At 42.9% G+C, this 15,600-nt stretch overlaps 1 protein-coding gene across 1 annotated transcript; it reads left to right on the forward strand.

Annotated features, from left to right (window-relative positions):
• The first annotated feature begins 210 nt into the window (after window positions 1-210).
• Window positions 211-1,999, forward strand: C16H2orf74 (chromosome 16 C2orf74 homolog). The gene is made up of 4 exons (XM_072743129.1): window positions 211-383; window positions 606-719; window positions 816-993; window positions 1,762-1,999. Exons 1-4 carry the CDS (start codon window positions 289-291, stop codon window positions 1,933-1,935), a joined length of 561 nt encoding a protein of 186 aa, XP_072599230.1. The 5' UTR covers window positions 211-288; the 3' UTR covers window positions 1,936-1,999.
• The last annotated feature ends 13,601 nt before the right edge of the window (window positions 2,000-15,600 follow it).

Consider the following 15,600-nt stretch of genomic DNA (forward strand, 5'->3'; position numbering starts at 1 on the left):
AGGGGAGATGAGCTGAGTGATCACACGTGTCCCAGCTCAGTCTCCCCTCTAACCACCTCAGACCCCACCACATTTATGGAGAGAAATTAGCCAGTGTGAGTCAACTTCATCGAAACAAGCACAGCATCTTTTATGAAGCTGATCAAAAGAACAACAATGAAAAATAGCCTTTTATTCTTCTGTTTCTAGAAAAGTTAAAGAACAAGAAAACTACATTCAAACTAAGCTGGAAAAGAATATTTGTACAACCTGTGATTGTGAGAGTGGACAAGTCTTCTAGCTAAGCCTATGAGCTTTGAAACCACAGCAATCACTTTCTTCATCCTCCTTCTAATTTGCTTCGTTTGCATCCTCCTTTTATTGGTGGTTTTTTTATATAAATGGTATAAATCCATGCTGATAAATTGGGATCAGATTTCAAGTCACACTAGCAAATGTATCTAGAAATAATATAAATCAATTTAAAATAGAGCAAATAATGCTATAGCTATTTACTTTTTCCACTTCAGAATTTTAGAAATTCTAATTTCCTGTTTAAAAGTGAAGTTCCCTACCAAGTAAATCACGACCATTCTCTTCTGAATTTTCTACTTATTTGTTTTCAGTTCCCAAAGCAAAGTTGAAGAGACAGAAAAAGTTCCTTGTACAGATGGTAATGGAGGTGAAGAATGTGTAGCTGCTGCTAATGTGGAAACAAACAATACAGGAAACCAAGAAAAGTAAGTCTGTATCATAGAATATGATAGAAAGCCATTTTGGGGTGTGATAATGGTGGCTAACATGCATGAATTTTTAAAATCCTGCTGATTATCTAGGACTCATGTAACACAAATCATGGACTTGAATGCACCCACGAGGCCTGGCATTCTTGTCCAGAGACGGAGTAAAGACGTGGCGGACACACCCTTAGAAAACAAAGAGGAGATGGAAGACGAGGAAGACAAAATGAAAGAGAAGCAAGAGCCTAAGAATGTTAAAGGGAATGGCGAAGAGGTGATGGGCTTTTCTCCTCCCAAGGTCCAACTCAGAATTCCTTTCATTGAAAAAGTGGTAAATAATTTGGCTAGGTGCAATGAGCTAGTCTTGCTTGAAACTTAAGTTTGTTTCTAGAAGGAGCACAATGTCTGCAATCATCTAAACCATTCTTCTTAGTTCATGTTATTAAACTAGTCATGTATTCCATCCAAATCTAGATACTTGCTCATTCTTCACTCTTACATTTGTGGTGGTCTTAATGATTCCCCTTCATTTTGCTTTTCTCAGAATCCTAGGATTTTAGAGCTGGCGGAGTCCTTGGAGATCATCTAGGGATCCAGGCTTCTCATGTTACAAATGAGAAAATGGGATGAATTGTGCAAGGTCATTCCTCCACCGGGCCAAGCTCAGGATCAGACCCCATGTCCCTGTTCTGGTTCCAGGCTCCTTGTACAACAGCACACAAACATTGCCTGGACCTTCTTGAGCTCCTTGTCGGGACCCTATGATAGGAACAGTTCACATCTTCCCTGAACACAAGGCCCATGCCCAGAGGCAGAACGATGGTTCAGGGGGCTCTTTTATAACCATAGAAATATGAAAATGAGATCATGATGGATTATCACTGCTTTCCTGTGTCATTTAGAAACACATCTTATGTTTCTCACAGTGTTTCTATATTTAATTTAGAATATAAACGAAATTAAAAAATATAATGTTTTTTAAAGCAGAACTTGTTGCCTTCATAAATTGATCATTTATACTGTTTGTTCCATTCTCTTGCAGGATGATGATATCCAAAAACCACCCATACCTCTCACTAAAACTCATTCAGTTGTTGAAAACCAGAAAAGACCTTTAAAAGGAGTGACATTTTCTAGGGAGGTAATTGTTGTGGACCTTGGAAAGGAATACCCGGCACCTCGAAGCTATACTCGAGAACATAAAGAGAGAAAATGAGCTCAAAAAAAAAAAAAAAAGCTGAGAGTGAAAGAAATATAAGCTTAGACTAACAATGAAATGACTGGTGGTTACAAGATCATGTTGAAACAGCAAAATATGGGGAATTAAGCAAATACAAATAGTATTTTACCTTTGTGCAGAAAGAAGTGGGCTACATGCAAAATTCTGTAAAATACCCAGAGCTTGAATATAGTTTTTTTTGAAAACTCAAATCTGAGTTCAAGAAATTGATTGTATTAAGTGTCCTTAAAACAGTGTCTACTCAAACACTGTTCTAACATGTGAATAAAGTTATTTGTGTTTGTGCAGATGTCTGTTAGGTAAATCATATTTAAGAGGAACTTTGGAGATAGTACCTGTTCTTGATGCTCTCATCACAGGCATTCATGACCAAATGGCATTACTGCTATTGTCATAGAAACTTCCAATAACAAGGACTAAGATCTCCTACTACATAATCCCTATTGAGCCCAGTCCTCAAACCCTAACAGTACTGACAGATGCTTTTTAAGACTTACAGAAAACAACCTACCACCATCAGTCAAACATCCTGGTACTTTAGGCAAGTCCTACGTTTATACTATTTTTGATTTCAGTAGTTTAAAATTTGCTGTCCCTATGTGGCATGTGACAGGACGAGCCGTTAAAGCATCATCCAAACCACTGCAGTAAACGTGTGAAAAGTACAAGGGGCTACGAGAGAGATAAAAAGCAGAAGACCTAACACTCGATTCAGGGGCTAGCACATGGTCATCCATATGACACACACTCGATAAATGTTGAGTGAGAGAATAAGTGAGTGATACAATTAAAAGGTGTGACTAATTCTGAAAGAAGAGTATTGACACCCTTTGGTGTTGGGAGAAGTCCTTGAGTCTGGGCTTTTGTGTGAAGAGAAGGGACTTAACGAATGGAAGCATTGGATAATATAAGCTGAAGGAAGAGTGTTTTTCAGATGGGAGAAGCCAAAGCAAAGGATTTCTCTTTCTGCTGCTTGTTAGTGTGTAGACTTCTGTGCATTGATTTTATATCCTGCCACGTTGCCGAATTCCTGTATCAGTTCTAGCAATTTTTTGGTGGAGTCTTTCAAGTTTTCTACACAGATATCATATCTTCTGTGAAGAGTGAAAGTTTGACTTCTTTGCTGATTTGGATGCCTTTTATTTCTTCTTCTTGTCTGATTGCTGAGGCCAGGACTTCTAGTACTCTGCTGAACAACAGTGGTGAGAGTGGACAACCCCGTCGTGTTCCCGACTGTAGGGGAAAAGTCCGGTTTTTCCCCACTGAAGATGATATTAGCTGTGGATCTTTCATAGATGGCCTTTATGATGTTGAGGTATGTCCCTCTACCCCTACATTGTGGAGGATTTTAATAAAGGATGCCATATTTTGTCACATGCTTTTTCTTCATCTATTGAGAGGATCTTATCCTCTCTTTTATTAATGTGGTGTATCATGTTTATTGCTTTGCAGATGTTGAACCACCCCTGCAGCCAAGGAATAAATCCCACTTGGTCATGGCAAATAATCCTTTTAATGTACTTTTGGATCCTATTAGCTAGTGTCGTGCTGAGAATTTTTGCGTCCATGTTTATCAGTGATATTGTTCTGGAATTCTCCTTTTTGTGGGGTCTCTGTGTGGTTTTGGGATCTAGGTAATACTGGCCTCATAGAAAGAGTTTGGAAGTTTTCCTTCATCTCTGTTTTTGGAGCAGTTTCAGAAGAATAGGTGTTAATTATTTAAATGTTTGTTAGAATTCCCCCAGAAAGCCATCTGGACCTGGACTCTTGTTTGTTGGGAGATTTTTGATTAGTGATTCAATTTCTTTGCTGGTTATGTCTCTGTTTGGATTTTCTATTTCTTCCTGTTTCAGTTTTGGTAGTTTAGATGTTTCTAGGAATGTATCCATTTCTTCCAGATCACCTAATTTGTTGGTATGTAATTGCTCATAATATTCTCTTATAATTGTATTTCTTCGGTGTTGGTTGTGATCTCTTTCATTCATGATTTTATTTATTTGGGCCATTTTTCTTTTTGATAAGGGGTTTATCAGTCTTGTTAATCCTTTCAAAGAACAAACTCCTAGTTTTGTTGATCTGTTTCCTTGTCTTTTTTTTAAATTTAACATTGATTTATACTCTAATCTTTATTATTTCTCTTTTCCTGCTGCATTTAGGCTTTATTTGCTGTTCTTTTTCCAGCTCCTTTAGACGTAAAGTTAGATTGTGTATTTGAGATTTTTCTTGCTTCTTGAGGAAGGCCTGTATTGCTATATATTTTCCTCTTAGGAAACTTTTGCTGCATCCCAAAGGTTTTGAACTGTCATGTTTTCATTTTCATTTGTTTCCATGTATTTTTTTTTTAATTCTTTAATTTCCTGGTTTACCTATTTATTCTTTAGTAGGGTGTTTTTTAAACTCCATGTATTTGTAGTCCCTCCAAATTTTTTCTTATGGTTGACTTCAAGTTTTAAAGCATTGTGGTCTGAAAGGATGCATGGTATGATCACAGTCTTTTTGTACTGATTGAATCCTGGGTTGTGACCCCGTATGTGATCTATTCTGGAGAATGTTCTATGTGTGCTTAAAAAAATATTCTGCTTTAGGATGAAATGCTCTGAATATATCTGTGAAATCCATCTGGTCCAGTGTGTCATTCAAAACCCTTGTTCCCTTGTTGAGCTTCTGCTTAGATCATCTGTCCATTGCTGTGAGTGGGGTGTTCAAGTCCCCTACTATTGTTGTATTATGATCAATGAGTTTAAGTTTATTATTTACTGATTTATATATTTGGCTGCTCCCAAGTTAGGGGCATAAATATTTACAATTATTAGATCTTCTTGTTGGGTAGACCCCTTTATTATAATATAGTGTCCTTGCTTATCTCTTATTACATTCTTTAGTTTAAAATCTAATTTGTCTAATACAAGGATGGCTACGCCAACTTTTTTTAATCCATTCTAATACCTTATGCCTTTTGATTGGAGCATTTATTCCATTTACAATTTACATTCAGAGTAATTATTGAAAGATATAAATATAGTGCCATTGTCTTACCTCTAAAGTCACTGTTTCTGGGCGGCCCTGGTGGCGCAGTGGTTTAGTGCCATTTTCAGCCCAGGGCGCGACCCTGGAGACCCGGGATCGAGTCCCATGTCTGGCTCCCTGCATGGAGCCTGCTTCTCCCTCTGCCTGTGTCTGTGCCCCCCCTTTCTCTCTGTGTGTGTCTCTCATGAATAAATAAATAAATCTTTAAAAAATATATAAAGTCACTGTTTCTATAGATTGTCTCTGTGCCTTTCTGGTCTTTGTTTCTTTTGGTCTCTCTTTATGCTCAGAGGGTCCCCTTTAATATTTCTTGCAGGGCTAGTTTAGTATTCACGAATTCCTTTAGTTTTTGTTTGTCTTAGAAACTCTATCTCTTCTTCTATTTTGAATGAAAGCCTTGCTGGATAAAGTATTCCTTGCTGCATATTTTTCCTATTTTGCACAATGAATATATCGTGCTAGTCCCTTCTGGCCTGCCAGGTCTCTATGGACAGGTCTGCTGCCTGCCTTTTGGGTCTTGTTATAGGTTAAGGACCTCTTGTCCCAAGCTGCTTTCAGGATTTTCTCTTTATCTTTACAATTTGGAAATTTCACTATAATATGTCATGGCATTGACCTATTTTTGTTGATTTTGATGGAAGTTCTCTGTGCCTCTTGGACTTGAATGCCTGTTTTCTTCCCCAGATTAGAGAAGTTCTCAGTTATAACTTGTTCAAATAAACCTGCCCGTTTTCCTGCTTTTCTTCTGGGACTCCTATTATATGGATATTATTTCGCTTTATGGAATCTCTGAGTTCCCTAAGTCTACTTTTGTGATCTTTAGTTTTCTTTCCCTCTTTTTCCAGCTTCATTGTTTTCCAAAATTTAACCTTCTATATCACTGATTCACTCTTCTGATTGATTCATCCTCATTTTTATGGCCTCCACTTGGGATTGCATTTCAGCTATAGCATTTTTAATTATAACCAGATTAGATTTTATTTCTTTTCTCTCTACAGTAAGGGATTCTCTAGTACCTTCTAAGCTTTTTTCAAGCCCATCAGTATCTTAAAATTATTGTTTTAAATTCTAGTTCAGACATATTACTTATATCCATATTCATTATATCCCTGGCTGTGAGTACTATCTCCTGTTCTTCCTTTTGGGGTGAATTTCTCTGTCTCGTCATTTTGTATAGAAAAGAAAAGCAGAAAAAGAAAATGACAACAACAAAAGAAACTAGATCCTGGGTGTGTTCTGGTCTGTTTGTTAAAAGAAACTAGACCCCAAAATAAGAAAGGAAGAAAAAATACATGTGTATAAAAATAAAATACAAGTAAAAGGAAACAATTTTTATAATTTTAAATTTAAAAAATATAAGATATATATAAAAATAAAAATTTAAAAAGAAAAGAATTAAAAATAAAATAATTGAAAAAATAACAAAAGACTAAAGAATAGGGACATCTTGGTGGCTCAGTGCTTGAGCATCTGCCTTTGGCTCATGTAGTGATCCCGAGGTCCTGGGATTGAGTCCCACATTGGACTCCCCTCGAGGAGCCTGCTTCTCCCTCTGCTGCCTCTCTCTCTCTCTCCTTCTCTATCTCTCATGAATAAATAAAATCTTAAAAAAAAAAAAAAAGGCTAAAGAATCAAAGTATGCAGGAAGCTGGATACTATCCCCCCCCCCCCCAAAGGATGCTTGGTGAAGCAAGCTGTGCTGGCCTCCTGGGGGGGGGGGGGCCTGCGGCCTGACTCAGGTGGACCATCACCCCCAGGGCACAAGGAGGCGGGGCCTAGTGTAGCAGCTGCAGCCTCCACCAAGTGGCGCTATTTTGCTCCCCCGGAGCCTTTCACCAACATGGGGCAGGGTGAACCTGGTGGCACCCAGGTCTCTAACCAGGAGCTGAAGATTCACACCCCTCACTCTTCAGTGAGCCCTACCAGGAGAGCAGCAGTCACTCTTGTTTCCCCGGCAGAACACTGTTCACCCTACCTGTGTCTGAGCATTTTTATCTCAGGCATGTGGCTGAGTCTCAAAGCTCCCAATTTTAGGGACGTCCGCGGTGCACATGTGTGGTTCTTCCCGGTGAGGGCCTCCCCGTGCTCTGCCTCCAGCCGACCCCTCCCGGGGAAGCGGTTGCACCACCAGGCCGCAGTTTGCAGTTTATGGCAACACAGAGCAGAAAACCAGCACCTAAACTGTTCCCAGCTGCCGTCCCCACTCCTACACCTGGGAACCTTGCAACACTTAGGTGCCACCTATTCTTCTTGGGACCCCAGGGATCCTCAGAGCATTCTGCTCTGCTTCCCCCATGAGCGTCTCTAAGCCGACTTGGAAAGCTGCTGATTCGGGCTGCACTGCTTACAGTACTTTGTGGTAGTCTCTGTCCTGCTGAGTCCTCGGCATTGTCACACCAGCGACAAGTCTCTGCACCTCTTACCTTCCAAATGGTTGGCCGCTTCTCTACTCGTAGACTTGCAGCATTTGTTTTCTCGAACCTCCGACTGATTTCTCAGGTGTTCAAAATGATTTGATAACCATCTAGCTGTACTTGAGGGAGGAGACAAACTTCGGGTACCCCTGCTCCTCCACCATCATAACCCCTTCCTCTGCCCATTTTTAAATAGGATTATTTGGGGGTGGTTTTTTTGGTGTTGAGTTGTAGAAGTTCTTTATATATTTAGGTATTCTTATCAGGTGTATCCTTTGCAAATATCTTCTCTCATTCAACTGATTGCCTTTTGGTTTTGTTCATTGTTTCCTTCACTGTGCAAAAGCATTTTATTTTGGGGTAGTCCCAATAGCTTATTTTTGCTTTTACTTCCCTTGCTCAAGAAGACATATTTAGAAAAAAATGTTTCTATAGACAACATCAGAGAAATTATTGCCCATGTTTTCCTCTGTGGATTTTATGGTTTCAAGTCTCACATTTAGGTCTTTAATCCATTTTGAGCTTATTTTTGTGTGTGGCATAAGAAAGTTGTCCAGTTTCATTCTTCTGCAAGGAGCTGTCTGGTTTTCCCAAAACCATTTGTTGAAGAGACTGTCTTTTCCCTACTATATAAAGAATTCCTTTACTTTTTAAGCCTGTATACATACATTTGTATGTATATGTGACATTTGGTTTATCCATTCATCCACTGATGGACACTTGGGTTGCTTTTTTTTTTTTTTCATGTGAATAATGTTGCTATAAATATTTAAAAGTTTATCTAAGAAAATTAAGACTTATATAGATGATGATTTATTACTATGTATTCCCATATGATCTCATGGTTTCATTACCGATATCTGCATTTGTATTTAGGGAGCCAAATTACTTTGTTGCAAGCTGATGAGAAAAGATTAGAGTAGGAATTAATATGTAAACAATGCAACTATGTCAAGTGAAGACCAATTTCCTGGTGACTGACTATACTAACCATGGTTTTGTAAATGCCCCAATAGTAGAAAATGGTGGCAAAATTGGCCATCAGTGCCCATGACAGTACAGGCACATGGGATTTCCAGTAGAACATTGGTGCCTTAACCATGGGGTGAGCAGCAGAACAGTCAAAGAACAGCATCTGATACTAAATGTTAATTTGCATATTATTGGTTTTGTGCTTTTGTATTTGATTTGTAAATTTGTTTTGGTTTTACAGTTGAATAAGAGCTCAAACAGTAAGAAGTTGATATCTAGTTTTATGTTTCTATATCATAATGGGAGGGGGGGTTGGAGACATGAGGTGTTTCCTCCAGGATTAGGTTTTTGAAGAGTAGCAACCAGAAGATAAATGGAGGTGGCTGTACTGACAGTCTGGATTTGAAGGATGAGGATCTGGAATAGGGAAGTGGCATCAAACAAGAAGATGATGAAGAGAGTGAAGAATGTGAGTTTCTGGTGAGATGTGGGAGGAAAGAGAGTAGGACACCAAGATGGCTTCTGACCTTGGATACCTGAGGGATTGTCAGAAATTGGAGTCTAGAGAGGGGACTAATTTGAGAGAAGAGATTAGCTGGGTTTTAGATCTGTTGAATTTGAGGTATTTGCCAGAAATTCGACTGAAGATGCTCAGTGATCAGTAAAGCTTTCAGAGTGTTTCCATCTCCTAAGCTGTGGATTCAGTAAAAAGTTGAGCAATTCTCTCTCAATGCCCACTGGTGCTTCTCTTGCAGAAGTAAGATCAAACTTCCCACCTTTCCTCTTTAATTAGCTGTTGACCAGGGACTTTCTTCAAATGACTACCTCAAGTAGGGCACATCATCCAAGAGCCAAAGGGGACAAGTTTGATAAATCGAAACATTAAAATAAAACTTCTGATCAGCAAAAAATAACATCAAACACCAACAACAAACCGAGAAGACCTATTTTTAAAAATCTTTATTAATAAAAAAGATTTATTTATGTATTTATTTGAGAGAGAGTGTGTGTGACTGAGGATGGAGTGGGGAGGGGAGAAGGGAAGGGAGAGGGAGAAGGAGAAGGAAAGAAGCAAACTCCATGCTGACCTCGGAGTCCAACACAGGCCTCCATCTCATAATCCTGAGATCATGACCTGAGCTGAAACCAAGAGTTTGAAGCTTAATGGACTGAAGCACACAGGTGGCCCAAAAGGCTTATTTTTAGAAAACACATTTTATACTGAAAAAATTTCAAATTTACAAGAAAAGCTGCAATAGTCGTACAAAACTGGATGCCTTAACTCAGGTTCCCAAGTTAAGTTTACATGCGTTTTATCATTCGTATCTTATAAGAATTTGAGAGTAAGACACAAACATGCTATATCATTTACCCTTAGAATGTTAGCCCATATTTCCTAAAAATTGAGACATTTTTCCAAATAACCACAGGTCAACCATGAGTTAAAATTGGTACATTACTGCCATCTACTCCACATTCGAGATTTGCCAATTTTCCCAATATATTTTTATAAGTCCAGCATCCAATTCAGAATAATGCTTTACATTTACTTGTGGCATCTCTTTGCTCTCCTTCAACTTGGACCAATCCCTCAGACTTTCCTTGAGTTTTCCTGATCTTGACCCTTTTGAATATTATAGGCCACTTTGTAGAATGTCTCTCACTGTTTGGGTTTCTTGATATTTCTTTATGATTAGGTTCAGGTCATGTATCTTTGGCAGAAATATTCTAGAAGTGATCCTGTGATCTCAGTGCATCATATCAGAAGACACATGCTCTCTAGGGGTGCCTGGGTGGCTCAGTCAGTTGAGCATCCAACTTTTGATTTCATTTTTTATTATTTTTTAAGATTTTATTTATTTATTCATGAGAGACACACAGAGAGAGGCATAGGCAGAAGGAGAAGCAGGCTCCCTGTGGGGAGCCTGAGGTGGGTCTCAATCCCAGGACTCTGGGATCATACCCTGAGCCAAAGGCAGATGCTCAACCACTAAGCCACTCAGGTGCCCCCAACTCTTGGTCTTAGCTCAGGTATGATCTTAGGGTCGTGAGATTGAGCCCTGTATGGGTCTCTGCACTCAGCAGTTAGTCTGAGATTCTCTCTCCCTCTCGCTCTGCCCCTCTCTCCACTTGCACTCACTCTCTCTAAAATAACTCTTAAAAAAAAAAATGGGCTCTCAGTTTGTCCCATAGAAATTGATGTAATATAAATTTTTATCACTTGATTAAGATGGTATCTGTTGGATTTATCCACTATAAAAATAAGTAGTTTTTACTTCTTTTAACATTTTGCCAGTATTAGTTGGCATTCTACTAAAAAAAATAGGCTTTCCCTTCTCTCCGTTTATGTGTTTGTTCATTTAATAAATCAGAATCCAAGGTGGAGTGTAGATTGGAACATGCATGGTGCCTAGCTGTGCAGTGTGATGCTCTGGAGACAAGGGTGGGGTGGAGTCACAAACGAGTAGCACATCCAGCGGTTGAATTACTATAGATGGTGAGGCCCACAGGCCTAGAAAAGGAAGCCAGGAGGGAAACAGGAGGAGGAGCAGGTTCAAGGAAGTGGCAGTGAGCCAGAGCTTGGAGGTTATTCCCCACATATCCATTCTACCTTTCTTTTTACAGTAACAGCCCCCCCCCCTACATTTTATCTGGGGGGGCATGTAAGTTCTGGCCATTGAGGCGAGCACAGAAGTGGTATCTGCAATTTCCAAATCATGCCCTTAAAAGAATTGCAGCACAGTCTCCTTTTATTTCCCTATTCCTGCAGGTGAGGATCCGGGAGTGGTTGTGAGCCACCTCTACCAGAGCAGATCACTGGCTACAGGAGTTGCCTTGAGCTTGGCTGGGAAACCGAGGCTAGAAGTATCCTTGCAGGAGTATTTGGAGGAGGTGGCAGCTGGTGCATACACGGGAGTGGAGGAGATCATCGGGGAGCGTGAGGAAAGCCACTAACACATTTATCAGGTGCTTCCAAGTGGTGCTGTCCTAACAGCTGGCACTGCTCTAATAGCCTTGGTTGTAGTACTTGCTTTAACTCCCTGCTGCCCGTGAGGCGGGGTGGCAGGACCAGGCTGGCTGCCCCCCGGGATGCTTTCCTTTTTTTGGTGGTAGCACAACTCCCATGCGTGAGCTGGGCACGTGGCCGAGCAGAATGCAGACTACACTTCCCAGCTTTCCTTGCTGCTAGGAACCACCACGTGACCCGTCCTAGCCAGTGGTGTCGGCGCGGAAGTATCGGGGGGTGTGGCCTAAGGGCTGGGGATGTGCTTCCGGGCGCTGTCTCCTTCCTGCTTCCGGGTCAGCCGTGGTGGGCGCCGGGTGTGGGGCTGGCCGGGTAAGTTCCGGGCTCTGCCGCTGCCTGTTCGTTCGCCAGAGGAGATGGGAAAGGCCGTCTCGCTTAGTACTGAGTTGCTGTTGCTGTTTGATCACTAGCAGCTGAGTCTGGCTGCGCGGCTGTCTGACGGCGAAGCACGAAGGCGCGGGGGCCCAGCCGCGGGTGTCGGGCCCTGCCCGAGGGGCGCCGCACGCGGTGTACGCAGCCTTCTCCGCGGTACCGGACCCCAGGCTCGGGCCTGGACGCCGCTGCTCCTCCTCGGCCGCACGCCTCCCGCCCTCGGGCGCTGCGGAGCGCTGGCCCCCCTGGGCCTGGATCCCTGCGGTGCCCAAGATTGCGACCGAGAAACCAGCAAGGAGCCGCTGACACCGATGCAAGCGCACGAGGGTTTACTAGCAAGCTCGAGCTTGGGTCCAAGTATACCCGGCGCAGCGGAGCAGGGACTTGGACCCCGAAGTGGGTTACAGCTGGGTTTTCTATAGGCTGGTCCAGGGGATTTTCAGAAGGGGTGGAGGAATTTCACAAGTTCTGTTTACATTCTGATATGGGGCTTTAAGGGCATTGAGCTCTGTTCTCATTCTGATATGGGACTTCCTACCTCGGGTGTGGGCTCCGTTGTCTTTCTGATATGGGATTCCCTGCGAGGACACCGAGGACGTTCTGCAGTTTACCCCGTAAAGTTCAGCTCTTATTCACAGGGGCCTAAGATGGCTGTGCTTGTGCTGATGCTAAACTTTAGGTGGGATGGCCTGGATTTTTCTCAACCTCCACAATCACGACGCCGGACCTGGCAGCGGATTTGCTCCCAAGTCGTGGAGAGACTGTCACTCGGGAACACGCCGCTGGGCTAGCAGGTCTGCAGCTGTTCGGGCAGCAGCTCCCTGTGGGGCGGGATGGGGGGTGCGCAGCCTTAACCTTGGGCCCGGCTGCATGGCCTGTGCCTCCACCTGCTGGGAGGGGAGGAGGCGGTGGCCGGGGACCGTCGGGCTGCTCCCCGTGTTGGCGCCCATTCTGAGCCCCTCATGACTTTCCTCACTTTCACACCTTTGGTCACCGCTTTCCTTCGTTGGTTTGGACCCACCTCTCTGACCTCTACCTGTGAAAATTCCATCCTTCTTTCAAAGGCCCAGTTCTCCCCTTTCGTATTCCTTCAACCAATGTTGTCTTTTACTCGTATGAATTTGTTCATTTACCCAACATTTATTGAGAACGGTCATGTGCTAGGCCCTGGGGATTCTCCAGTATGCAAAACAGATCAACAGGTAGCTGTACACGGCGTTGCCTTTATCTTTGGGTTTGCTATAGCTGTGGCTTTACAACTGAAAAAAAAAAAAAAAAACAAAAATCAAACACCCACCTTAGTATGTATAACCCTGACATAACACATACACGTAATGATTTAAGAAGCAATATTTGCCTTTATCATATGTAATCACTCTGATAATTTAAACTCGATTCACTTTCACTTCAATCAGCAGATGCCTACTGAATTGGTTTTATAGCCTATTAATAGTTTGGGACATTCAGGTTTGAGAAATATTTTTTCCTTTCTTCATTCAGTCATCCATACACCTCGTGACATTGCACCCTGGACTGAGGTAGCTTTGACCTTGGTGTCGAGAGAAGGAAGGCTCCATCCTCAAGGCAAGTGAAAAAATACAGTGAAAAAATACAGCTTGAGAACAAAATGCTGTGGGTTATCATGTGTTTTGAGCAGATGTGCACAGTGGTAGCTCAATAAATGTTAATGGAATTAAGTCAAACTGCAGCATAGGCATTGGAATTATAAAAGTAAATCAGAATAATGACTTTCTCAACAGCAGAATCAGATCTACTGTGATCGGAAGCTTGAATCAAAGTCCTGATTCTCTAATGCACTGCCGGTAAGAGTCAATCCTGGATGCGTACTTTTCAACTTTCTCTAGACACAGAAAGTGTGGAGTTAGTTGTGTTGAGAAAAGGTGACAAAGGGGGCACCTGGATGGCTCAGTGGTTAAGCGTCTGCCTATTGCTCAGGTCATGATCCCAGAATCCTGGGATCGAGTTCGGCATCAGGTTCCCTGCAGGGAGCCTGCTTCTCTCTCTGCCTATGTCTCTGCCTCTCTGTGTGTCTCATGAATAAATAAATAAAATTGTGCTTACCCCAGTACAGATGGGAAGAAATACTTAGAACATTTCTCTTTTCTTCCCCAAAGCCTGTCAGGGTTATCACCCTCACTTTGCTGCAGGCAAGATGCCATCTAAAGTTGTTCCCTCCCCATCCCCAAATCAAACCAATCAAAACCAAGCTTGGAACAGAAACGTCCAACCGAACCCTTTCTCCTAGGTCTTCCTATCCCAGGTTGACCTCACCTGCCTTCGGACTCTTCTCCCCCCACCCCCTTGCTTCTGGGCTTTGCCCCACCACGTGGACAGGGTTGTCTTTTTCCCATCAGCTAGTCCCCATTGGCACAGGAGAACATTTATAGGGACATTACCCTTGTCACACATTTGAGAGCACGCCTCTGCCTTCTCACCTCCCAGCCGCTCCTGCCCACAGTGACCTGGCTTCATCGTTCAGGGAAACTGCTCAATGCAAAGGGCCCATTGACCCTCTCGTCAAATCCAAAGAACAATTTCTCATCTTACCTGCACTTGCCAATATCCGACACTGCTGACCGCTCCCTCCGCTGGGGGCCGAGGCTTCCATGATGAAATGCCTTCTTTGTTTTCTTCCTCCTTTGGTTGCACCTTTTCAGGCTGCATCTTCTCTGCCTGTCTCTTGAATGCTGATCTCCGGAGTCATAACCTAAGCCCTCTTCCAGCCTCTCTTCATTCTAGTCTCTCGGGGTGTTGACCCACCAAGCTGAAAGTCCCAACCACCGAAAACACTTCCTCTGCTATACCCCAATATCTGACCTGCTCATGGATTCCACTTCCAAATACCTGTGGCCTCTTCTCCACCTTGACAAATCTCCTTCCTCCCAGTTTTTACCCCCATGCTTGTCCATTGTTTGAAGTTTCTTTTCTTTTTTTTCTTTTAAGATTTTATTTATTTATTCATGAGAGACACACAGAGAGAGGCAGAGCCACAGGCACTGGGGGAAGCAGCCTTCCTCCGGGGAGCCCAACCTGAGCTGAAATCAGAAGTTTAACCCCTGAGCCACTCAGGTGCCCCTGTTCAAAGTTTCTTATGAATGATTTTTCTAGGGGTGCTGGGTAGCTCAGTTGGTTAAGCATCTGCCTTTGGCTCCAGCTATGATACCAGGGTTCAGGGATCCAGCGCCGAGTCAGGCTCCCTGCTCTATGGGGAGCCTGCTTCTCTTTCTCCCTCTCTCCCTCAGCTGTTCCCCACACTTGTGCTGTCAAATAAATACAATAAAAATTTTTTAAAAGTGATTTTTGTAAAACCCAAGTCTGATTATGCCATTTCTCCATTTAGACCACCCGAACAGTTTTCCATCATCCATACCACAAAAGCTCCTCAGCAAGGCCAACGAGGATTTTCACGTTGGGCATCTGGGCCCCCTTCTATGGCCCCATCGCAGCCACCCCGGTGCACTGTGCTGCTTTGGGCTTCTGGGCCCGGGCGCTTGCTGCTCCTTCTCATGCTTCAAATTTCCCTTGAGAAAAGACCCACCGAAGCACCACATTCCCTTGGGTAGAATTAGGCACTCGGTCCTCTGCTCCCAGGGCAGACGGTATTGACCATGAAGATGAACTCCCTGGTCTCCTCCACTAGCAGCCAAGCCCCGGGTCTTCACTTTTTCAGCCGCTCCAGTATAGAGCAGCCTCGCACACATAGATGTACAGGAAATACTGTGCCGAGATGTTTACTCGCCCTAGGAAAGGATGCTGACAAAGGGATGGAACCACTGCTTTGATCCTGAAGACGTCTTGACTCAGTTTCCC

The sequence above is a fragment of the Vulpes vulpes genome, chromosome 16 (assembly GCF_048418805.1).
Source record: "Vulpes vulpes isolate BD-2025 chromosome 16, VulVul3, whole genome shotgun sequence".
Classification (NCBI taxonomy): domain Eukaryota; kingdom Metazoa; phylum Chordata; class Mammalia; order Carnivora; family Canidae; genus Vulpes; species Vulpes vulpes.

What these genes read in the sequence shown, in the direction of transcription:
- C16H2orf74 (XM_072743129.1), top strand. Translation starts at nt 289, where the DNA reads ATGAGCTTTGAAACCACAGCAATCACTTTCTTCATCCTCCTTCTAATT. An exon ending in GTGGTTTTTTTATATAAATG is followed by an intron (nt 384 to 605) that starts GTATAAATCCAT and finishes ATTTGTTTTCAG; the next exon opens with TTCCCAAAGCAAAGTTGAAG. An exon ending in AATACAGGAAACCAAGAAAA is followed by an intron (nt 720 to 815) that starts GTAAGTCTGTAT and finishes CTGATTATCTAG; the next exon opens with GACTCATGTAACACAAATCA.